Source organism: Sesamum indicum, linkage group LG2, assembly GCF_026168435.1.
Source record: "Sesamum indicum cultivar Baizhima isolate 11 linkage group LG2, ASM2616843v1, whole genome shotgun sequence".
NCBI lineage: Eukaryota > Viridiplantae > Streptophyta > Magnoliopsida > Lamiales > Pedaliaceae > Sesamum > Sesamum indicum.
The window spans coordinates 13,355,822-13,382,840 of NC_142658.1; the positions used below are offsets into that span (position 1 = coordinate 13,355,822).

The window sequence follows — 27,019 nt, forward strand, 5'->3', positions numbered from 1 at the left end:
CTTCCACTAAAATTCTAGGGGGATTGTATTTTGGTTGCTACTTACATCATAAATAGGACACCGACACAACTTCTCAACTGGAATACTCCTTTTCAAATGTTGTTTGGTCATCCACCTTCCTATTCACATTTCAAGACTTTCGGATGCCTTTGTTTCGCTACAAACTTAGATCCTCATAAAACAAAGTTTCACAAACGTGCTCACAAATGTGTATTTCTCGGTTATTCAATGACTCAGAAAGGGTATAAAGTTTTTGACTTGGAATATCACACCCTCTTCACCTCTAGAGATGTGATCTTCCATGAACATGTGTTTCCTTATGCACAAAATAATTCCGCAGACATACCTTCTTGTCCTCTACCTACTGTCAGTGTTGGTGTTACTAATACTCCTTGTGTTACCTCTCAGTCTTCACCTTCTACATCCACTATAGTTCAGCCTATAGCCACATAACACACTCCCACTACTGTGTCTGCTGATTCTACCTCTATTACAGTCACTCCTCCTCGTAGGTCTACTAGAATGCGTCAACATCCTCTTTGGCTCAATGATTTTGTATGCCAACATAACTCCACTGTTTTGCATTCTAACTCCACTGCATACACCACTTTTGTAGCTTCTCTGTCAATTTTGCAGGAGCCCCGTTCGTTTGCAGAGGCATCTCGGTGCCCAGAGTGGAGGGCAGCAATGAACGCAGAGATTCAGGCGCTAGAAAACAATCACACATGGAGATTAACACCACTTCCGCCTGGGAAACGAGCCATTGGTAGCAAGTGGGTTTACAAGTTGAAGTTACGGGCTGATGGTAGCATAGAACGCTACAAGGCTCCCCTCATCGCAAAAGGGTACAATCAAGTTGAGGGCGTCGACTACACTAAAAGTTTCTCTCCAGTAGCGAAGGCAGTCAGGGTTCGCCTTTTCCTTGCTCTTGCTGCTGCAAAGGGTTGGGCTCTCCAACAATTGCACGTCAATAACGCGTTCCTCCATGGATATTTGGAAGAGGACATATATATGCTTCCTCAAGCTGGTTATGAGGTAGGCTCAGGGCTTGTTTGCAAATTAGAACACTCCTTGTATGGATTGAAGCGAGCTTCCCGTCAGTGGAACGTTGAATTAACGGTGAAATTGCAAGAATTTGACTTTACTCAATGTGCTCACGATCATTGTCTGTTTCTCCTCAACTCTGATCGCGGTTTGATATCACTGTTGGTATACGTGGACGATATTTTTCTTGCCGGCGCGTGCATTGATGAATTACAGAGGGTGAAGAACTACCTCCATGAATTATTCACTATCAAAGATATGGGCGATGCCCGGTATTTTTTGGGTTTAGAGATTGCAAGAAGTTCTGATGGTATCTATTTGGCACAAACAAAATATGTTTTAGACATCATTTTTGACACAGATATGTTGGATGCAAAATCTGTTACCACCCCCTTTCCAGCAGGTCTAAAGTTGTGTTCGGACACAGGGGCTCGTCTTCAAGCTCCTGATTCTTATAGGCGCTTAGTGGGGAGATTGCTCTACCTTAGCTTCACCAGACCCGACATATCTCACTCAGTGCAGCAACTAAGTCAGTACCTGAACCACCCTTGTGATATTCATTGGAATGCAGCTCTTCACGTTGTGAAATATCTCAAAGGATGCCCTTCTCTTGGGTTGTTCCTACCTGCTATAAACTCATTGGATGTGCAGGGATATTGTGTTGTCGATTGGGCATCTTGCTCTGATTCTAGACGATCTTTAACGGGGTTTTGCATCTTCCTTGGTCCAGCTCTTGTTTCGTGGAAAACGAAGAAGCAGTCGACTGTGTCACGGTCGAGTGCGGAGGCCGAATATCGCAGCTTAGCTGCCACCGTATGTGAGCTACGTTGGATCTCATATTTGCTGGCTGATTTTGGTATATCAGTGACTTTGCCTATTTCCCTTTTCTGTGACAATAAAGCCGCTCTTCACATTCTTGCAAATCCTGTATTTCACGAGCGTACCAAACACATTGAGATCGATTGTCATCTCGTTCGTGACGCGTACAAAGATGGCTTCATCGCCCCTGTTCTGATTCGTAGCTTTGCCCAGCTTGCCGACACATTTACTAAGGCTCTCCCGTTGAAACTGTTTGGTTCTTTTCTGTCCATGCTGGGACTTGTGTCGTTTGCCCCCAATCCCGCTTGTGGGGGGGCTGTTGGAATTGGAACTTCTCCATCCACTGCTATGAGTTCTGCTGCTGCTGCTACCATGGTTGATGAGAACTTTGAAGGTGCTGGCGTAGCATCAGACCTCTTGGACCAAGGATAGTCGCATCTTAGAGAAAGTGTGTTTTACATTTCACGTTTTATTTATTGGAGGCAGTTGCAGATTGGTTATGTTAGGCGGGTTTGTTATTTTTTAATGATTTCTTCCTCCCTCTTATATAAACTCTGTAATTCTTCATTTCCTCTGTAACATTTTTCTGAAGCAATGGAAACAGTCTCAGCTGCTCTCATTTTCTTTGTGCAATTGTTTTTCTGGTTCATCATATTAAACTACAATCTTCACAAAGCGACCTTCTTTTACTTAGCGCAGTGTGATGGCAGCTCACTACTTGTTTTGTGTAGGCTGCAGGTAGCGAGTAGGCTCTGGCACTCAAATCAGAATTCAATCTGATCCCTGGCTCCCTAGACCTTGTTTATTTTGGCCTGTTCCATCCCCTTTATCCAATCTTCGAGTTTTTGAGTTGATCGATCCAGTTGGCGGGGATTAGATTTCTAGGAAGGTGCATGAGTTGTTTTGGCCTCTGGACACTCATTGTCAGCATTCCCCTTAGTCGGAGTGGTGAGCAAGACCTCCTTGTCTGGCACTACTCAAGAAACAGTATCTTTTCGGTTTGAAGTGCCTACCACCTCACTTGCTCACTTGTTGATCGTCCCAGCTATAGTTCATAAGAAGAGCAGGGGCAGCCTTGGTGGAGGAGAGTTTGGTAGTCAAAGTTTCCCAATAAGGTTAAAGTTTTCGCTTGGCGTATGTGTCTCAACACTCTTCGAACAAGTGTGAATCTTATTAAACGCATCCCGAGCTTTCGTGCCGGTTGTCCGTTTTGCCAAGTTGAAAATGAGAATACTTTGCACACTTTTGTTCACTGCCCATTTGCTTGCCAGGTGTGGGGACTTCCCCCCTTAAATCAAGTCTCATCTCCAGTAAATCCTTGGACGTTTTACAGTAGCTTCAAGTTGCTTCCTCTCAGCTAGATGACAAGGTGCTTGGGCTATTTCTTTGCTTATAATGGTCCATCTGGTGGTGCAAGAACAAAAATTGAATGTCGGGTGAATGCTTAGCCCCCATCAAAGTACCCTGATTTGCTTCTCATTATTTGGAGTCTTTCGTTACCTAGAATTCTGATGTAGCAATCCAGTCCGTCCCCAGAATCTCCTTAGTTTGGCAGGTTCCCCCTCTACAGGTTATCAAAGTGAACTTTGACGGCGCTACTTTTGATCGTTGTAAGGAGTTAGGTGTTAGAGGGGTTGCGATGGTCACGGCAAATGTTTGGCATGGTTTTCATGGTGGTTGGCTAGGCCAAGGGACGATGAATTGGCTAAGACGTTGGCCACTAGGGACGATGTCCAGTTTGCACTCCCCCATGGCTGGCCCTCTGTCCTGCTTGAAGGTGATAGCGCCACTCTTATCCATAAGCTACAAGCTCCTAGTAGGGATCTCTCACCAATCAGGCTGATAGTTAGGACATTATCAGTTGTGCTTCTAGTTTTGAGTCTCGTCTGTTTAGCCTTGTTAAGAGGTTTGGGAATTTTGTTGCTCACATTTTTGCACAATCAACTTGTGGCTTTGTTGAGGGTATCTCTTTTATTCCCCCAGCATCTGCCTCTCTATTGTCTTCTGATGTTATTTCTTAATGAAATGTTTCGTTTCCGTAAAAAAAATTGAAAGAGTTTGAAAATAAAAGTAAGATGTTGAAAAAAAAAATATAAGTTTGAACCAGTTAGGAAAAACAACTTAATATTTACCCTCTATTGTTTGAAAAATTACCTCTAATACCCCTAATATTTATTTTCGTCCAACAAATAAATCATCCCTAGTCAAAATTTACAGAATTTAATGATATTAGCAAAAATAGAATGAAAACCTATATTTACAGCAGATTGACTTACTATTGACTTATTGTAGGCCAAATAAATTTTTTAATAATCAAACTATCTTTATAAATGTGAGGAAGTACCTTTTTACATGCATTAGCATGTGCGAAGATGCACAAGGGTAGTTTGGTTATTAAAAATTTGTTTGACTTACAATAAGTTAGTAGTAAATCAATCAGTAATAAATATGGATTTTTAATCAATTTTTTTTGCTAGTATCAGCAAATTCTATAAAATTTGATTAAGGATGGATCTATTTATTGGACGAAAAAAACATTAAGGGTACAGATGTAATTTTTCAAACTAGGGGGCAATATGTAATAAAATTAAATATCAGGAGAGGGCGGAAAAATTATTCCTTAGAAATACAATATAATTTTAAAAGTTAATTATATTTTTCCATTCGAACTATAACTGTTTTTATACTTTGGCATCTAAATTTTATTTTGTGCCAATTTACCATCTCAACTTTATGAAATTTTATGCTTTGTCGTTTATAACTATTTTTCTACCAAGTGTTTTTTTGTCAAAAATACATTACAATCAATGCACATGGGATATTTAATAGTTATGTGATGTGATATTTTTCACATATGCAGAGCAAGTAATGTCTTGCAAACAAAAAAATCAGCAAAAAAAGGACATGTATGGTAAACTGCAAATTTCACAAAGTTGAGATGATAAGTTAACAAAAAAAACGTTTAGATGCTTAACTGTAAACATAGACATAGTTCGAATAACAAAATATAATTTACACTAATTTTAACAATAAGTTATAGCAGTTGGTTGGGAACACTAAGTTGATAAAATAAGCTATTGCAAATATCCCCTTTATCTCATTTTCTTTAAAGTATATGTTTTTATTCATTTTTCTCCTACGAAGTCCCCACCGCCCCCCCCCCCCCCGCCCCCCCCACCAAAGGTTGGGTGAAAAATAGATGTATAAAAAAAAATTGGTGTTTGGTTAGTAAAATAGTTGGAGGGGAAGTATAACTCAATGTATAAAAAACATCTCTAAAGTCCGATTTCATTTTCACTCAACATTGGATAAAAAAGTGAAAGTATAAGTCTAAAAAGACAAAAATTAATATATTTTATTTTTATTTACTCTATCGTCCATATATATAATTTTCCTCCAATTATTTTTATCTTCTTACTAAATAATACTGATATATAAATTATACTATTATAAAAAGAAATATATTGATCGCACCAATATTTGATTATCTCATTTTACCTTTTCATTCATTTTACTCTTTCAAATAAAATTGCCCATAATAGTAATTTTAATAATTTTTAATTATTTTATAATTATAATTTTTTTACACTCAACCCATTATTTCATTTCCCTATCTCATGTTCCCAATATTTTTGCCCTCACAAACTTCTGTAATTTTAATAAATCAATTAATTTTTCTCTCTCACATTCTCCGTATTTATTTTTTCTTACAAACTTTCATATTTTCTATAAAGCCATAATTATAATTTTTTTTCTTTCTTACTATCCCCACATTTTTTTCTCACATACTTCTTTCTTTTTATCAACTTACTACTTTTTGTGTCTTTTTATAATTTTATTTTTACTTCATGTCACATTATAATTTTTTATATATTCGCGGGAACCAAATAACAAAAGAACTACTACATCGTCGATCATTTGCAATAACTTTTATTTTATTAAACTGAATAATTTAGAATTAAATGCACAATACTCATTTTGATGACTATTTTAATTTAAAAAAATTATTTGACAAATATTTCTACTAATAAGATTTTTAAACTTTTTATATAATAAAATTATTTTAGTATAATATTAATTTTCTTATTTTTAATATAAAATAAAAGAATAGGGTTAAGTGTAAATTTACAAAAATTAGTCTTTTCTTCTCAATTTATTTTTTTCGTAGTAAATAAAGTGGAGTATTTGAGATTTACTCCAATAACTTGAAAGAAAATTATTATTCTTTCCCTCTCCATTGCCTTTTCACGTTCCCTTTCCTTTCACTTAAACGATATGAGCTCTAAGTTTCCAAAAAGTTTAAAAAAAAAAACGAATCAAAATATATTTTGAAACACTCTTAATAAAAGACTTTTGCAAAAATACTTTGAAATGCTCTTAAATACTTTTTTGACCGATTGATTGAAATGAAACAACATAGGCCAAGGCCTATTTATAGAAGTTGAGGTTGAACGGACATGTCCAATCAGAAAAGATACTTACTAAAGGTTATGACTTTCATCCTAATAGACAAATCATTTTATCCAAATACACGCACCGTTCCACCAAAATGACATACAACTTCTATCATAATAGACACATCATTTCACCCAAATGACACATCACTCCAATGATATATACATATTCGGTTGATTAGACATGATTTAATGGTAATTGGGCCCCATCAATCATTCGTGTGCCACAAACTTATTTTATATCGCAAATCATAACCAATCACATATTTAACGATTTAATCTGATAATAATAAATTTATTAATTAAATTTTAATTTTAATTTTATTAGTCATTATTTCCAACATAATAAATTTATTAATTAAATTTATTTTTTAATTTATTATTCACCATTTTCCAAGATAAACAAACAATCAGACAGATAATTAGGAATTGAAAAAAAAAAAAACGACATAATTAAGCATACAGGCATCAAATTAGGCAGGACAGGTGCAACCAATATCATATCATAAGAAAACAAGTGGGAAGATTACTTATATCATCACTCAACCATTCATTTGAAAATGTAGACACAGAGAGAGGTCCATCTTCTTTAAACACTGGTCCCCATCATTCAACTAAAAATGTCTCCCTCCAACTACAACTTCCTACTTCTCATATACATGCATTTTCTATTTCATTTAATATATACATATTATATATATAATTATTTTTTAAATAATATAAATACTCTAATATTTGTATACACAACTTGTATATATTAAATATTATCGAAAATTACAGCCATCTTCCTTCAAATTTAATATAACTACAAAAATATTTTCTTTTTTAGCGAAATTGCAAACGCCCTTATGATTTATACATCTATTTAACAACGAAATTATTACGTTAACTTCCATTATATTTTCATTTAATTTTGTAGTTAATTAGTCAAAATATTTTTTTAAATTCCAAATTATAATTTATATATTTTTTTTACTCACCCAAATCTTTTTTATATTTTTTCAAATGTTTATAAAAAATCAAGAAAAAAGAAGTAGTAATTTCCACGTATCTAGTTGTTTTTTGGAAATACTTCTAATTTCCTAAATAACACAAAATATTATAATTATATAAAAAATCGATAGATGTAGTATAACTTATCCTAAATAGAACAGAAAATAAAAAAAAAATTGAAATAGAAAATCCAATTCGTGGTCGACAACCAAATCGGCTGTTAAAAAATACTTTTTCTTCAAGGTTAGAATTCGTGATTCGGGTATTATTCGAGAAAACAAATTAAAACAGAAATAAAATTTTGCTTATATGCAAGCAGGAGAGATACGCAGAGGAATCAAACTAGAGCATAGACGACGAATAGTACAATGAGCTAACAAGAAATATCCAAACAAAGATATGATCGAAATCTATGGTCTGAATATGGGTTGCAAGAACCCAAAGAAAATGAAGAAAAAAATGCACTGTACATCTAATGATCCAGCAGGTTTATATGTAAAGTGCAAGAAATCAGAAGGAGAGTCGAAAACTCTCTCCTGATCTCTCTACTCAAACACACACTGTCACCCTCACCACGTTCAAGGATATCGTTTCCAAGAATTGTCCTCCCTGTTGTTCCTGAACGCGCAGCATCCCACGGAGTAGACGATGATGAGGAAGACGAGGAATACGATGTTGATAACGGCCACTCTCTTCCAGTCGCTCTTGATGTTGTCAAGCAGCCCGGCCTTGCATGATTGGCAGTTGTAGCAGAGGGCGTTCGGGTCGTTGCTCCATGTACTGCAGTCGGGATTCTGCAAGGACGATGTCGGGGTCTGAGTCCAGTTTGTCGGGCTGACATACTGGAAGTTGCAGTCGTTCGATGGCTTACAGCAACCAGACTGTTGACCAATATCACAATCGATTAGTACCATGTGAAACAAGTTAGGAATGGGAATGCAGGGTTGGGATATATATAAGATTAGAACATAAGAATAACATCACGAAAACGTAATCGTTCGAACCAAATTCATGTAGGATCTGCACCATCAGGACTCCGCAACGAACAATCAAGAGCACACAATTCTACAGATTCACATAAAGGAATGTTCTCTGCCTCTCAAAAATCAACTCTTGATGCATATTCATTCCAGTGTTGGACAAATTATTCATGGGACAGTTGATAAATTTTTGGGGGTAGAGAGCAAATAATTTGGAAAGTGGGGTCAATTTGAAAACAAAAAAAAGGAACAACCTTCAGGAAATGGCACAGTAAGTAATCAGGCTGAGGCGGCAGACAAGAGAGAAGAATTTGAAAAAAGGCACTGCACATTTGTGCGAAAAGGAGACAACTTTATGAAACTTACTATGCCAAAAAATCAACTTAAAGGTACTCAACTTTCCAACCAAAATGAATAAATTCGGGAACAAAAAAGTTCTCTCAATTTTTCAAAGAAGTATGCATTTTCTTTGCTGTAACAGATATAATAACCATAAGTCAAATGCTATTGATAAACTTCCACCGTTTCCACCGATTCTTGGATATCAATCCCCATAGAAAAATCAGATGATTTTTCACACACTCACTCCATGTTAATCCACACAAAAGCTATATTCAGACCCGTATCAAGATCAGATTTGTAAAACAGTACCCAAAAAGGCAAACAAATCACACCAAGATCCAGAACCATCGCAATCGCCTATCGTCAAGAAAACAGAAACCCCTCATGCATATGAACAAACATCCGGAAAACAAAGATTGATCCGCCTAAAAACAGAAACAAAAACACAAAAACATATATACCTGAAGAGCAGAGAGGTGTTCTTTGTAAAAATCTTCAACAGGGGTTGAGCCAGAATCAAGAAGCTTCTGGCAAATCTTACTATCAACCAGACAACTCCTGATCTTGGTCCAGTGATTGTTGACCCTTTTCTGCAACCAATTGGAGTAGTCTCCAAGCCTGTATTCCTTGTACCCTTTATCAGAAAGGGCCTCACCAGCACCCTTATTGGTAACCACAAACGCGAAAATCGTGAAGCAAAACAGCAAAACAATCAACAAGAACATAACCAACAGATACAGCCACAGAAGCCAAGAAACTCTGCAGCAAGAGCCCACCAACCCCGCTATGGACACCAGCAAAATGAACACTCCTAACGCGATCACAGGCTTATCTAGAAACCGCTCGCACTCGGTGTTCGCCTGTTTCGACAGCCATATCCCACCTCCAATGATCGGGATCGACAGAAGGAGAGTGATGATGTTCAGAAGTCCCACTAAATTGTTACTCAGACGCACCATTTTAATCCAAGAATCTCAGATAGGAAGAACAAGAATGCGAAAGAGTTGATGGGATCCAAGGAAAATATCAAATGGGATAGGATTTTGAGTGGGGAGGGGATTTGGGATATATATCGGGGAAGGTTTAGAGGTGAGGACGAAAGAAGAAACCGACATGAAACGACGCGTTGGCGAGTGGGGCAATGACGTGTAGAACTTGAGAGTATGGTTCAAGAATCTCACTCGCTGTTTGATTGGGAGATGTTTGTAGTTGAAAATTTAACTTGAAACATAAGGGGAGCGGGCCCCACCGGTGGGTGGTATGATATAACGGTCAACTCACCTAACGGCGGGGCTGTCACGGGTTTCGGTGACCGTCTGTTAATCTGGAGTATGTCTGAGGTTTTAATTCTGTATGTTTTAATATTTTTTCTCCTCTTCCGAAAGGTGGATTTATATTTTTGCTACCCAAGTGGTGAATATAAATTTTTAAAAATTGATATTTTCTTCTTAATTTACTTTCATTATTTTATATTTTGATAAATATAACAAAATTCAAAACGACCTTAAAATTATTGAACGCGTTTGGTGTTAAGATCAGTTATTTTTTAATAAATATATTAAAAATTTACTGAAAGTAAGAGTTACGTTGATATCAAATTAATTTCTATTTTTATCATGTAAAATTTTAATTTGTTATGGAATTTTTAATTAAGGAATTGATGTTGGGTAAGGTAATTACACTCTAATTAGAAAATAATACTCTACACTGTATAAAGTAAGAAACAAAGTTCTCATAATATGTTTAATTTGAGTTAATGGGATCCAAAGAAATTCATATCTTTAAATCTAATTTAGATATTTGAAATGAATAACTAGAATATAAATTTTAGATTGTGTACAAAGCTATTGAAATCCATCAATATATGTGGAAGTTAAATAAATTTTATTTAAAAAATTGTCGAATCTATAGATATATATAATACGAACAAAAATATTTGAGTCGATGAATAGAGTAGGATCATTTGGGCTTTTGGCAATCTTCACAAACTAGAACGTACAAAAAAGATATAAGCACTTCGATACCTAAATTAATAATAGATCAAAAGTTAAAAAAAATGATAAAATAGAGCAATAAAATAGTACGTACAATTTAAGTATGTGGAGTAAACACGAGTTGAGACCTGCTATTTATAAGTCTAGTGGTGGATATATAGGAGAGGATAAGACTGAATCCCCGATTTTTTTGATTCATTTAGGATAGATACGCCTGACTCTAAGTGGAATCCCTGACCTTTCGATCAAATGATTTTATTTTGACCAGGGTTGAATCCCTATTTCTTCTCTGTTATTGCCAAGTATCCAATGGAATTAGGATTGGTAATTGGTGCTTATCCCTTTTCCCGGCTGAGGTGGTGATGGTTTTTCATCCTGTGTGGACTCCCACGATGCAGCCATGTGGCTCCAAGTTCTTCTGGGCTCCAGGACGCGCTACTAGACTTCTCTCGAGAAAGTTGCGCTAAGGTTATTTGGTACCGTCTACGCAGCTTCGTCTAATCACTTTAGGCCTACTCCTCAATAATCGAATTTTGAAAACAACAATATATATATTTCAAACGAGTTATTAAATAATCTATACTCTTGTCTAATTGAGTAAATACGGAGTAGTATATTTTAAAAATAATAACTACATTTTAATTTTTTTGATTAATTATGCATAAAATAGTATGTATACGTACCTCAAGAAACAACGGAACAATTTGAAGGACGGAAAAATAAAAATAAAAAATGGTTGGTGAGTGACTGTAACGAAAAGTCTGTGAGTTTAGCATGCAGAAAAGGTTACGGGCATGGGACGGAACGACACGACGTGTAAATAGGAAACCCCACATTTTCAATTCAACTGCTTATTTTATTTTTCTTTCTCTTGCTTCCTCACTTTCTTATTTATTTATTTATTATTATATTAATTTATCCGATAATAAAAATAAAAATATAAACAAGTCAGGTTTCCACGTGGCTTTAATTTATTTATTTATTTTTTTTAAAAAAAAAAGAGATATAGAAAGAGAGAGACCTTTGATTAGGTCATTCCGCGTATATTTGTTTGGATTTTGCAATTGGCACATGTGTTGTGTTGCCCGTATACAAATACGAATGAATTATTACCCTAAGATATATATATATATATATATATATATGAGATGATGCGAAACTGCTTGGAAACTTTGTATATTCTTTGTCTATGATTGAGTTACATGTGTTTGTTTCGAAATTTCGTGTACTATGCACATGCCTATCTAATTTTATACTCATCCCTACTGTCTATATATATATATGATTTAATGTTATTTATCCTCTGTGATATTGTAAAATAACAAATTATTTTTATACAAAAAAAAAAATTAACGATTTACCTCCTAGTTAAGGGGTCAATTATTTTATTTTGAAAAATACAGAGGGCCAAATTGCTGCATTTTCAAAAATACAGAGAATAAATTGTTAATTTTTTTTCATAGGGAAATAATTTATACATTTACAATATTATAAATGGTAAATTTTATTTTTTTCTATACATATATATATTTAATTATTTTAAAATTAAATTTAAATGACGATGAGCATTTGCATCGAGTCATAACTATTTTGAATCTAATCCCGCCTTTTGAAAGACCGAAAATTTCGACATTTTGTTAATATCCGTTGATTTGAACTTAAAGATTTTAAATTCGTACTAACAAATTCATCAAATATGTTTGTTTGGAACTTGACACCATGAAATATTTCAAATTCTTAAACATTCACCTTAAATTATGTTTTATGTCATCGTAATGGTTTCAAATTTATTTAATATTGAGTGGTTTGAAATTCTTTCAATTACTCTAAATCCCATCTCTTAAAATTCAAATTCTTGAGTTCATATAAAGTGGTATGTGGACTAAACGTTACGTTTCATCCAATATATTTGTTTAGGGTGAACTACAATGGACATCTTTGATATTTATTATTATTATAAATATTTTCTTATTATTTGAACGATTGCAAATAACCTATGTAATTAATAATCATCTAATAAATATTCTTTTATAATGGGCTGTCGCTACTGGATATTTGCTAAACGATTGTTAATATTATAGAATGTTTGTAATTTTTTAAATAATAAAATAATAATTATAATTAAGGTAAATTACAATGATTTTTCCTGAGTTTTGACATAATTACGAATACTCTCTTATTGTTTGAAAAATTACAAATACCCTCCTAATATTTGATGAAATTATGTGATCCTTGAATTGAGATATGAAATTGTCAACTTTACCCTTACAATATTTTTTTTATTTGTTTAAAAAAAATTAAAAACTTATAAAAAGATCGAACGGGGCTGATAAAAAAATTTTAAAGATTATAAAAAAAAAATTATCCACTTAGTCCATAAAAAATTAAAAAAATAAATAAAATTATAATTTTTTATTTATAAATGCATTGTGGTCAGTTTACCACAAAAAATGGATGAAAATCTAACGGATTGAGCTAATTATTAGACGATCGTTAAAATCAGGGGAATATTAATAATATTTCAAACAACGATAAAGTATTTGTAATTAAGACAAATCTCATGCGAGATCATTGATATTTATCCTTATAATTGTTATAAATTTTAAAACAAAATTATTGTAATTTATCAATACGTATATCTTGCTACCGTGTCAAACAGAAGAACCAAACTAGGAAGCAGCTTTCTTGCAGCAGTGGAGGTTGTTTCTGTTTGTCCGCCTGCAGCACCCCACGGTTTTACCAAACACAACCTCCTCGATTTCTCCAATTTCATTCATATCTATTTATATATAAAAAAAAAAAACGTACGAATTATGCTAATTGCCATTACATAAATAAAAAAAAATACAAGCAACTCCCTTGTGATATTACAAATATGCAAATTACATCCTTATAAAAAAATAAATAGCGATTTACGTTTCTATATTTTTTAAAATACAACAATTTATCTCCATATGATTTTTAAAATGAAGATATTATCTCTCTGTATAAAGAGGTAAATTGCTTCATTTTAAAAATTATAGGGAAGTAAATTGCTATATTTTTTCCATGGAAAAATAATATGCTCATTTTCAATATCACATGGAGATAAATTACTATTCACCCCTACATAAATTAAAATAATATTTCTTTATCGTTTATATCAAACTTAGATTATTTGTCTTCAATTTTACCACAGTCAATATTATTTTACTTACGTTAATTCTATCGTACTTATTGCCATGCACGTTATTATTACAATATACAAACATTCTTTTCTTTATTTTTTACTATCTTTTTTACACTCAATATTTTATCTCTATATATATATTTATAGCAAAACGATGGTTAATCAAAATTAAGTAATTTTGACCGAATACTAATTTTTGATGATTTTAAATCTTTTAATTGTCAAGAAAAGACGATATTGGTTAGAAACATCATCTATTTAAATATATTAAATATTTACTTTGTATTCATTTAAAATTTTATCTTCAGGATTATAACTGAACTTTTTAATTGTCAAAAAAAAAATTATTGGGTTAGAAATATTATCTACTTTGAATGTCTTAAATATTTATTTTATTTTTGTTCGAAATCTTATCTCTAATATTATAATAAAATTTAAATTATGAATAAAACATCAGTTGGAAACATCACCTATTTTAAATATTTTGATTCGTTGTAAATATTATCTATTTTCAAAATCTTAAACATTTTTTTGTACTTATCCAAAATATTATCTCTAATTTAATATAAATTTTATAATTGTCAGAAATTTTTTTTATTAATTAGAAAAATCATACATTTTATATATTAAATATTTATTTCGTATTTATTCAAAATTTTATATCCAATATTATAATTAAATATTTAATTATTCAATAAAAATCTAACTCGCTGAAAATATTATCTATTTTAATTATTAAATATTTATTTTATTATCTATTTTAATTATTACGAAAATATTATCTATTTAAAAATTATTAAAATTATATATTTTAATATATTAAATATATATTTTGTATTTATTCAAAATCTTATATCCAAGATTATAAATAAATTTTAAATTATTCAAGAAAATCTAATTGGCCGAAAATATCATCTATTAATTATTAATTATTTATTTTATATTTTCCTAAAACATATCTCCAAGATTGTGATACTAACTTAATTTTTATTTATCTTAAATAATTACCTGAAGATTATGGTCTCCGTCATATTTGTATTTAAATACGAAAAAAAAAATATTTGCATCTCTTTGTTCAATATAGATGGATTCAGTTCTGTTAATTTTCTCTTCTCCATTAAATGATTTCTAAAGTTAACCTTCATATGCATTTTTTCATCATCTTTTTGTGTCTGTAGTGACATCTTACCCTTTTCTATGGTATTAATTAATTTATTTTTCTATTTGATCTTTAAAATTATGTTAATCTGTATCCCTTACTCATATATTTTTGTCTAATAATAATATTGCTAAAATTTTCTTATATTCTCTTGTTAAATAATAATTTTAATATTTATTCCGCTTATGGTGATCTCTATGGTGATTTCTTGATTTTTTTTTCTATAAAAATTAATAGATTTATTTGATGTTATAGGGTACAAAATCCAAGTGGTATCTCTTTCCAACAGAATGCCTAATCAACTACTATAAGTGATTTTTGGAGTACGAAACTCCTTAGAATACAAACCGAAGATTATAGACCAAAGAATAACAGAATATTAACAGAAATAAACGAATAAAACAATAGTTTGAAAATGGCTCAGGAACTTGGCCAGATTTAGTCAGATTAGGGTCACGGTCACTTGGCACCGCACCCACAAAGCCAACCCACGGTTGCTCCTCACAAAGTCGGGATCACAATGATCAACACAGAAAATCAGTGGTCACAACAGACCCATAGTTCACTCGGAACTTTTCAAAGGTAGAGATCTTAGTAAGAAAGGCTTGGATTTAATGGTGAAGAGAATGAGGGTCAAGGCCTCTACTTATAAGACAAATAAATCAGTGGAAAGAGGCAAGTTGCGGTGGCTTTCCTAAAGCCATTGTTTTGGCTTAGGAAAGCCACCGCCATTAACGGCGGTGAAGGGGTGAAAGGCAGCCATAGATGGCGGTTTGAGAGAGAGAGAGAGAGAGAGAGATACAGTCGGCATAAGAATGTAAGAGGGGAGAAGGAGAAATGGGTTAGGTTTAGGGTTAGGTCTACGGCCCAGAACAAAAGCATTTTGTGCAGGACTAATTAATTTGTCAAGCATCAACCGAATTCTCTTGACTAATATCTTAGTAATAACTTTGTAAGGCACATTACAGCATGATATAGGCCTGAAATCACTAACAGATAAGGGATTATGTACCTTGGGAATGAGAAAAATAACCGTGGAGTTTATTTGCTTCAACAGCCGACAATGATGAAAGAACTCCAGTATTGCATTTGTGACCTCCCTGCCAATGATAGGCCATGCAGTTTTATAAAACCCTGCCGAAAAACCATCAGGCCCCGGTGCCTTATCCTCCTCAATGTCAAAGAAGGCCTCTTTAACGTCATCTCTGGTTACTTGTGTTACAAGCATGTCCCCTTCCTCCTCCGTTAACACATGCATGGCCCTTGATCTCAAATGTTCTTGGTTGAGCTCCCTTTCTTGGTGAACACCGCCTAATAAGGCCTCGAAGTAGCGCACAAATTCTGCAACAATATCCTCCTGTTCGTTGATCATGTTATCATCAGGCCCTTTTATTTGGTAGATCCATTTTGTTGCTCGTCAGGTGGCCACTTTACGAAAGAAGATTCTCGAGCATTAGTCTCGCTCCTTCAACCATTGCATTTTAGCCCATTGTCGGAGCATGCTTTGCTCTAACTTCACAGCTTTTATGAGCACGATTCTACAATAGTGCTCCAATAACAACAATGTCTCATCATGTCTGTTGTGAGCAAGGAGTTCCTAGGCTCTAGCGAGGAATTCCTTGGCTTGCTGTACATTGAGCGAAAGATCCCCTTTTTGTTGCCGCATCGACCTAAAAATAGGCTTAAGGGCACGTAACTTTCTAGTTACCGCATACATACGAGTACCCTCGATTTCATGCATCCATACCGAGTTAACAACATCCAAAAATTGGAAAAATGATGCCAAGTAATTATCAAATCGGAAAGGACTTGCGTAATTCAGTCTGGATCCACCTTGCAACAATAGCGGAGAATGATCTGAAGTAGTAGGGGCAAAGCACCTATAATACGCATTCGGCCACATGTGTAACACCACATCATTGAAAAATTACTTCAGATCATCCCTTAAGCCTATCAGATCTAGTTTATCTATGTTTTGGTGAACAAACGAAGAACATCCAAAAACACGCAAGGATGAAATATCAGATTTTTTACCAGTCCAGACAAAATTAGGATTTTTATCAGATAGAGGCACAAAAGGAGACATATTTATTAAATGAGCAGCAGTAAGAATTGCTTCACCCCAAAAAGATTTAGGTAAACCTGAAGTTGTCAATAAACATCTAACTTTATTAAGCAAAGTGCGATTCATACATTCAGCCATGCCGTTTTGTTGAGGGGTATAGGGGTTTGTTCTATGCCTTTTTATTCCAAATTTTTCACATAGGTTTGAAAAATCTTTATTACAAAACTCAAGCCCATTTTCAGTCCTAAGAGATTTTAATCACTTTCCAGTTTGGTTTTCTATTATCAATGATAGATAGAAAATAACAATTACCACCATGCGTTGGAACACTAGAAGGACCCCACACATCAACATGTACATAATCCAGAATGCATGTAGACATTGAAGGGTTTGAGGAAGATAAAACAGGAAAATGCACTTTATGGTGTTTACCCATTATGCAATCATCACATAATTCCAGTTTTTCGATTTTATCGTTTAAAATCCCTTCCTTTTTCAGAATTTCAAGTCCTTTCAAACTTATGTGTCCAAGCCTTTTATGCCATAATGCAGTCATATCACATTCATTAACAGAAGCAGTCATAGAATCATAAGTAACAGAGCATAGATACAAGTTTCGTTTCTTTTCAGCTTTGAAAACAACAAGTGAACCTTTCATGATTTTCATTTGTCCCTTCCCCACCTACCTTCTAAACCCTCTTCTTCAAGAGCAGCACAAGAGACAAGGTTATGACTCAAATCAGGGACATATCTAACAATTTTCAAGGTTAACCTATAATCTTCTTTAAAATTCAAGGAAACGTCACCAAGACCCATAATATCACATTTCTTTTTGTTAGCCATTGAAAAAAATCCAGAGTTTTCATATCTAAAATTTGAAAAAATCTCTTTAACAGGAATCATATGAAACGTGGAACCAGAATCAATAAGCCATTCACATTTGTTCAAAGTGCACAGAGTTTGCTTCACACACCATAAAAACTTCTCCATTATCATCAGAAACATTATTCACTTTTTTTTTTTTTCATCAAAATTTCTATCACTGTTATCACGTTTAGGTTTCCTACCGTTTTTAATGTAATGACCCTTAATATCGCAATTGTAACAACGCCTTTCTTTGATTTTATCTTCTTTGTAGGGATTTTCTCTTGTTCTACATTTACTCCGACCACTTCTACTTTTACCCTGCTTCGACTTCTACTGTTGTTTCTAAAATCAGTGTTTCTAAACTTGGTCCTACCTCTAGCAAAATTAACCTCATAATGGTTTTGACTAGGTTTAGTAGCTTTAAGTCCATTTCTTTACTCTTAAGGCCATTAATGACTGTATTCAGATTTACACTATCCCTACCATATTTTATAGCAGCTTTCACATCAAAGTAGGATTCAGGAATAGTATTCAATAACACATTAGGAGAGTATTCGTCAATGTTTTTATCACCGGTAAGTTTAATATCTTGTATCAGTTTAGTAAGGTCATCAATGTTTTCATCAATCTTTTTGGATATATCAAGCTTATACCGAAAAAATTTTTCTAAAAGAAAAAGCTTACTGAGCAGGGATGTTTCAGTATATAAATCTTCCAATTTTTTCCGAAGATCTTTAGAGGTATTTTGTTTTCCTACTTTTCTAAGGACAGTGTCCGAAAGATTTAAAATAATAGATGAGTAGGCAAATTTATCATTTTTCATTTTCTTTTCTTCAGAAATGTTATCAGTGTATTTTTCGTTTATAGTTTTAAACACTTTTTGCTGAATCAAAATACCTTTCATCTTTTGTTGCCAGATTGAAAAATCACTTTTACCGTCAAAAGGTTGTAGGGTATAACCGGCCATTTAAAAAAAAAAGTTTTAATAGTTTTTAATGAAAAACAATTGTAATAAAAAATAACAGGTTTTAATATACCAAAAGTATTTTTCGGCCTTTAAGAAAATTAAGCAGATAGCAGAATCACAACAGATTTAAGACAGTAACCATAAATTTCAAACTTAATATCAGAAAATTTCGAATCACACAAATCACAGTAAATATCATATATAATAACCAAGGATGATGTCAGATTTCGACAGATCAAAATAATCAGAGATCACGATAATAATCTTAGATCAAGATTATAATGACAAATCAAGATAATAATCACATATCAAGATTATAATAAAAAATAATGTACGATCACAACAGATCTTAAGATAATATCAATAGATCCAAGGCATTTTCAGCCTAAGTCCCAACCAGATACCCGCGACCTCAAGGGTCCGGCCAAGTGGGGTATTAGGGGAAAAAAAGTCCTCGGTTAATAGATAGAAAACTTAAAAAAAAATTGCAGAAATTAAAGAGGAGGGGTTTATAGAGTTACCACCACCACGGCGAGAAGAGGATCAGAATGAGCCTCTGATACCACTGCATGGTACAAAGCCTAAGTGGTATCTCTTTCCAACAGAATGCCTAATCAGCTATTACAAGTGATTTTTGGAGTACGAAACTCCTTAGAATACAAACCAAATATTACACACCAAAGAATAACAGAATACTAACAAAAATAAATGAATAAAATAATAGTTTGAAAATTGCTCAAGAACTTAGCCAGATTCAGTCAGATTAGGGTCACGGTCACTTGGCACCGTACCCACAAAGCCAACCCATGCTTGCTCCTCACAAAGTCAGGATAACAATGATCAACACAGAAAACCACCGGTCACAACAGACCCACAGTTTACTCAGAACTTTTCAGAGATAGAGATTTCAGTAAGAAAGGCTTGGATTCAATGGTGAAGAGAATGAGGGTCAAGGCCTCTATTTATAGGATAAATGAATCGGTGAAAAGAGACAGGTTTAGGTGGCTTTCTTAAAGCCATTGTTTTGGCTTAGGAAAGCCACCGCCATTAACGGCGGTGAAGGGGTGAGGGAAAGGCAGCCATAGATGGCAGTGAGAGAGAGAGAAATACAATCGGCGCAAGAATATAAGAGGGAAGAAGGAGAAATGGGTTAGGTTTAAAGTTAGATATATATATATATATATATATATATATAATTGCACCTAGGTTGGGTCGTGGGTTGGACCGGGTTAGGTAAGGACCTCCAGGTGGATCGGCCTTGAGTGGGCTTGGTAAATTGGGCCTACCAATAAAATGGGTCCTAGGCCATAAATTACAACAGATGTTAATAGTACATATTTTATTTTAACAATTATTCGTATGATTTTACTTAATTTGTTATTTAGCTTTAATTTCTACTTAAATATTTAGTCTTTTGTATCTTTATACGGCTATTTTTATATATTATAGTTTTCATCCAGTATTTTTTTTTTAAATTTACTTTTGTTGTTCTTTTTCACATTTCATTTTTTTTTTTATCTTTCCTATAAGAATGACATACTAATATTTAGTGTTAATGGACACATATTTCATTTAATATTTATTTATATGATTCTACTTAATATGCCATTTAGTATTTATTTATTTAAATATTTAAACTTTGTTTATTTTTAAGCACCAATTTTTTTATATGTTATTTTTCATCTTTTAAATTTTTATGTTACAGTTTGATTTTGATGTTTCTTTTCACATTTTATTTCTTTTTTTAACAAGGAATAATTTATTTTTAGTGTTAATAGGTAAATATTCCATTTATTATTTTTTGTGTGTGTTGATTTTACTTAATTTATTTGATATTTGATTCTTATTTCTATTTAAATATTTATCCTTTTGTATCTTTTTATACACCAAATTATATATATATATATATATATATATATCAATGTATTCATCCATTGGGTTGTTCGAACTTTTTCTTTTTTTGTTATTTTAATTTAATTGAAAAAATTCTAGACGTGTGTTAAATTAATAACAAATCATGTAGAGGTTAATTCGATAAAATTTTTAAAACTATTCTTTTAACTATATTTATTTATTTTGTAGTTAAAAACTTTTATAAGATTTACATTTTGAACTCTTTTAGACACTAACTAATGCAATATATTCCCAAATATTTAAATAAATATCATTTCTTGAAATTATAAACGAATAGAGAATAGTTATTTGTAAATTATAATGTTGTATTAATATTAATACAAATTTAAATCAAAATCAAAATACATATTAATACAACTCATTTTTGGTATTTTATTTAAGCAGAATAGTTATTGCCTACTTATACATTTCATTCTATTTTTTATTTTAAATTTTTTATTATTTCATCTTTTTAATTATTGAAGTTTTTCTTTTATCTGCTAATTAACTTTTTTTTTTTATTAATGTATTCGGGCTTTTAAAGAATGCATGACAATGTTTGTTGTTATAATTATTGATTTATTATTTTTGTTCAATTTATTCTTTTGTTTGCATATTAATATTTCATCTTTAGTTTAGGATTTATTTGCACCAATGTAATTGAACTTAGTCATTTTTTTTATTTATAATTATTTTATTTTGTCATTCATCGTAGTTAATTTACTCTGCATTTTGTTGTTCAAATTGATGAAATAATATTGAGATTTTAAAATTATTTAAAGTTATTTTTTCTTTTTTTCGTCCATATTTCTTTTTTTTTTTTTACCATTTCGGTTGTCTTTTTTATAACTCATTAAAAATAAGTTTCTGTTTTTCTTTATATTTATTTTTTTAATAATGAAGATCATTTTCAGATTTATATATTTTAATATAAATTTTTTTATGAAAAACAAATTATATAATACAAACAATACATTTAACTAATATTTTATTTTTTATATTTTTATACAGGAGTGAGTATATATAAAAAGTGATCTATATATTTAATAGAATGCCATAATTGTGGGAAAATAATCATCATACAATACAAATTTTGGTAAACCGAATATGTTGTATATGTAAGACATTATCTTTGTCAATAATAATTAAAATAGATTAAAAATTCAAACTACTATATTTTATGTATTAAAAATAAAAAAATTTAATTTATATAAAAGGTTCTTTTTATAGCACAATATATTATAAAAAAAATATTATTTTAAAAAATAAAAATATATAATCGTACATATGTAGCACGGGTCCAGACTATTTATTTGTAGATGACGTGAAAGATGTGTCTAGATCATTAATTTTCCAGACTATTGATTTGGGACGAGCCCATAGTTCTTATTTGTACAGAAAATGCCAATAGTATGGCTTACGATATAATCGATCGATGCTCTTTTACACTAGGCTTGTAAATGGGTAGGTATTATCCTACCCATACCCAGAAAATAATTTTCAATTCCATATCCATACCCTACCCAATGGATAGAAGATCCTACTGTATTCTAAACTCAAGAAATTGAATGAGTGGGTATGAGCAGGATCTAATACTCCAAATTCCGATGGGTATGCACAATGGCTTAACAGCCTAAAATACACGTGGGTGTTAATATATATAGTTTAACCCAAAGATGTTTATTTATACAATAATTTTAAAATTATTGAATTCGTAAATTTTTAGTAAATCAATCGACTAAATTTATTTAATATTTTAATAAAATTAACTAGTATATAATCATTTCATTATATATTTATTTATATTAATCACATATTGGAAATTTGACCAAATATGCTACAACTTTTCATATTGATTCCGTAATTACTCAAAATTAATTTTATAATCAAATTAAGCAAAACTTAACTAGATATTTAGGGAACAAAAAATGCAAACGAAAATTAATTTAGTTAAATTTGAGTAATACATGGAATAAATAAAATTTATTTGAACTCAAATTATTATAAATTCATCAAATAAAAGTTGAATGCAAATGTAAATTCAAATTCTACTTAAGAGATTTAAATGAAAATTAGATATATTATACTTAGTTTCATTTATTTTTACCAACTCTAAGACCTTCAGTATTATTTTGGACTTGTCTCAATTTTATAATTAATTAATACTATCAGTCCATTATTGGATAAATTTAAGATTCTTATTTTAAAAATTTTATTAATATCGATTCGTCATTCGAATATAATAAAATTCATTATTTTAAATTTCAATGATAATCAGTTTGCCCCTATTGAATTTAAGTAATTAATTTTATTTTATCGATCGATCAATCATGAAAATCCACTAAAAAGTTAATTTAGTAATAGACATTGTTTGACTGTAATGAAAGTTTTAAATTTGAGAACTTTTATTTTTTTTAAACATATTGTAAAATAAGAAAAAGAACAAATGAGTCTCAAATGCGTAAGACCCTAATTCTACCAAATTCTTTTGGTATAATTTGGTTAGTACCCTAAATGTATTTTTATACGGTAGGGTATGGGTAGCAGATGAAAAATTACTATGGTATTTATTGGGTCCGACCGGATAGGGCGATACCCACCCATTGACAGACCTACTTTATGCAGGTATTGTCTGCTCTAACTTCCTATAAATTTTAAATTTTTATTCTATAAACACGGAGTTTGAATAATTTATAAGCCGTAGGACCTTCTTTCGCTAGCGACATACCTTTTCAAAAAAAAAAAAGGTAAAAAAATAAAATTTGTACGAAAATCAAAATGAACAATATCTATGGTAGATCAATCACATCGCACGGCACATCACTATATTTATATATAGTATTATATTTTTAACCTTCAAATTTCATTAAGGAAATAAAAAAGGAAAAGGAGAAGGAGAAGTATATTTTAAAATAAGCACAAAATTAGTGTTTAAACCTTTTAGGTTATGTTAGTATGCTAATGTATTCATTTGAGCAGCAAAAGGGTTAAGACTGATATCTCATCATGAGGATTTCGAAAAATGATGACGTCAGCAAAAATTGCTATGAATTTTCAGTTTTACCTCTTATTCGACATTCATCTAGTAATATTTTTATGTTTGTAAGGATGTATGAAGTATATATCAAGTCAAAAAGATGTAATTATAATAAAATATTATTTTAAAATTATGATCATTGAATAAAACATATTCATTGATGAATGAAAAAACTATTCATTTTTTGGTGCTTTTTTTTACTTTTTTTATATGAAGTGAGGTTAACATTATTCTTGTATATATTTCTTGAAAATGTCTTGTGCAAGTACTTTATCTAATGTTCCAAAGTGTAAATCGTAATTAACACTTATTTATTAAAATGATATTCACAATAAATTTCTGAAAATTCCATGTTTACTTTTGAGAATTGAAATTTATGTAGGCGGGCCTTACATCGGTTGCTGGGAACAAGGCCATGTGCTCGTCCGAGCCCCTTGTTTGAAGGGCTGATGATGTAGCATACTTTCCACATCAATTGTAGATGGAAAAATAAATGGCTTATAAATCCCAATATCTCATCCTTAAAGAGACGTCATTTCAACATGAAATTATAATACTCCTAAAAAGTCATAACAAACATATTTTACGCAATGAAATGTTCATCGTATCACATGTTGCATCATTTTTTATTTTATTCTTTTACCAAGTTCACACTTTTATCTGTCAAAATCACTTATGTAAAAGAACATAATCCCAGTTTCCATCTCATTTCCTCCAAAGTCCAACTATATTTAAATGCAGCAGCTGGCAATGTTGATTGTGACTGCCAAACGCGGCTTATCTTCTTCTCTTCTTCTATGATTTGACTTAAGAAAAAAGAAACACATTATTTAAAGGGGAAGAATAGAAAAAGCTATGCTGCTTTCCAGTCATTGAATTCATCCACTTTTGTCTTCGCCCAAAAAAACAACAAATAAAAAAAAAAAAAAAACTCTCTAACTCAAAAGTGTTGATTATTGTCCTTTTCATAAAGTCGTCATATTGATCTTTTCATAATTTTAATTTTTTGTAGTGAAATTTTATTGAAATAGTAATATTAGATTATTATTTAAATAAATTAAATGATTGAACAGTTGTATATTTATTTTATTTTATGTGATTTTTTATAATTATTACAAATTATTTTTTATTATATTGATGTATTAATGGAATATTGGTGTATTTATCGATTTGTGTTACTAAATTTATAAATTTTAATATTATCACATAATTATCTTTTCATTAAAAAAAAAAAAACAAGAAACAAGCCGTTTACTTTCTGAATCAACGTGCTTAGTTAGAAGAAGGAACAAAGTTTAACTAAGAAAATTTTGTATATAAATAAGGTATCATCATGTTACATCGACACTCTTTGCGATTAGGTCAAAATACATAAATAATTTCTATTTTTACAAGATCACAAATTCACCCCTTGAAGTTATAGTTACAGTTAGAACTAGACCTCCTCTTCAAAGAAAAGCTTACACAAACACCTTTTGAAAAACACAAACACCGTTTAAAAAGTGTAGCTATAATTTTACAAAAAAATATTTGTACATTTTGAACGAACATCAGAAATATCAATGTAATTTGCCCCAGCAAATAAGATAGTGGAGGAAAGAAGAGTTTATAAAGGTAAAATGGGCTTTTACCAATCAATAAGATCAAAGGAAGACCACACGATTTTTACTTTTTTATCTACCGAACAGATTACTGCATAAACCAACAATCACATATTAATTATTTGAAAGACAAGATTTTACATAATTATTTTTATCTTACAATCTTTTACAGTTTCATATCTTATTACCATCTTATTATATTTCACAATTTGTTGCAACATCATTTATTTTGTGATATTTTGTCTCCCATTCTTTTGCCACATTACAAAGAAAATATTATCTTCTAGTAATTTAATTTTGTATTTGATTATTTTTTTTAGGTCATAAATATATCTTCTTTTATAATTAACCTATAATTTTGTCAATGCCTATTAATTGTTTCACTTCATTCCATCTAACTCACTCAACTAGATATAATAATCCACTTAGATAGATGCTATCCGAAATTGACTAAAGAAATAATCAAGGTTTCAAATTGGGGTTGATTACATGCGAAGATTTATCTCATTTTATATAATTTATTTTTAATAATATATTGATGCAATGGTGTTGATATTTTGATATTTTTAATAATATATTGATGCAATGGTATTCTTTCTTTTTTTTTTTTTTTGGACTTGAATATTTGAGTTAGAGTATTATTTGCAATTTATATGTTGAATTTTTCTTTTCTTTATATTTGTAGAATATTAATTTAAAAAAAAAAATAGGTCTACCAGGTCAAATTGGCTCTAATTATTTTTTTAAGCAAAACGAGTCTCAAGTCCTTCCCAAAATTGGCGGGACAGGTCCTTGGTCCACCCTGCAACCCACTCCATGCTCACCCAATTGCCACCCCTAAACACTATGAAAATCGTAAGAACTAGTAAACTTGATGACGGAATGCGTAGACATCGTGTAGAAAAAGATAATAACGACAAAAAATTGTAGAAATCATGTGAGAAAGTCATAGAAATGTGGAAATGCGAGTGAAGTAAGTTGAAAAAAATAAGTTCTCCCTTGACCTACTTAAATAGGGAGGCAGTTAAAATATTTTTGAATTTTTTGGAATGTCTATTTTTTTGTAATATGATTGTTCCAATTATATTTCACGCCATTCGTGCTCCATGTCAACAAGAACAAAAAAATTAGCAAGTAAGCAACTGAAAATAAAGTTGTTGGTCGTCGTCTTTATTCAGCAAGCTACAACTAACATATTTATCTCTATTATGTGCCTTTGCAGTGACTGGTCATTCGAAGTGTTCAAACTGAGTGCGTCGTATTTTTAAAATTTATTCATTTTTTTCTTAAATTCAACCTGATGGTGTTTATTTATTTTTTTTTAATGATAAATCATGCCAAAGGAATTGAAATTAAAAATATAGGATACTAAAATCCAGCCGAATGGTGTTCAATTTTCATTTTAATGAAAATTTGATGTTCAAGTTTCAATTTATCAAACCGTTTTCAATATTGAAATATTAATTATATATATTTTTATTTAATTTGAATTTACATATTCTTATACAATTTTTGTTACTGTTGCTAAATAAATAATATAAGTACGAGTCTTAGCATTTAAATTTTTTTAACTATTTTATATTCTGTAATAAAAAAAAGTCTAATTTACCAAAATACCAAAAAAAGAAAAGTTAG

General features: G+C 31.3%; 1 protein-coding gene across 1 annotated transcript; it reads right to left on the reverse strand.

The window, feature by feature from the left end:
* Window positions 1–7,753: 7,753 nt before the first annotated feature.
* LOC105155637 (tetraspanin-8-like) lies at window positions 7,754–9,682 on the reverse strand. Its single transcript, XM_011071539.3, has 2 exons — window positions 9,094–9,682; window positions 7,754–8,191 (listed from the first exon to the last, which is right to left on the reverse strand). Exons 1-2 carry the CDS (start codon window positions 9,589–9,591, stop codon window positions 7,889–7,891), a joined length of 801 nt encoding a protein of 266 aa, XP_011069841.1. The 5' UTR covers window positions 9,592–9,682; the 3' UTR covers window positions 7,754–7,888.
* Window positions 9,683–27,019: the final 17,337 nt, after the last annotated feature.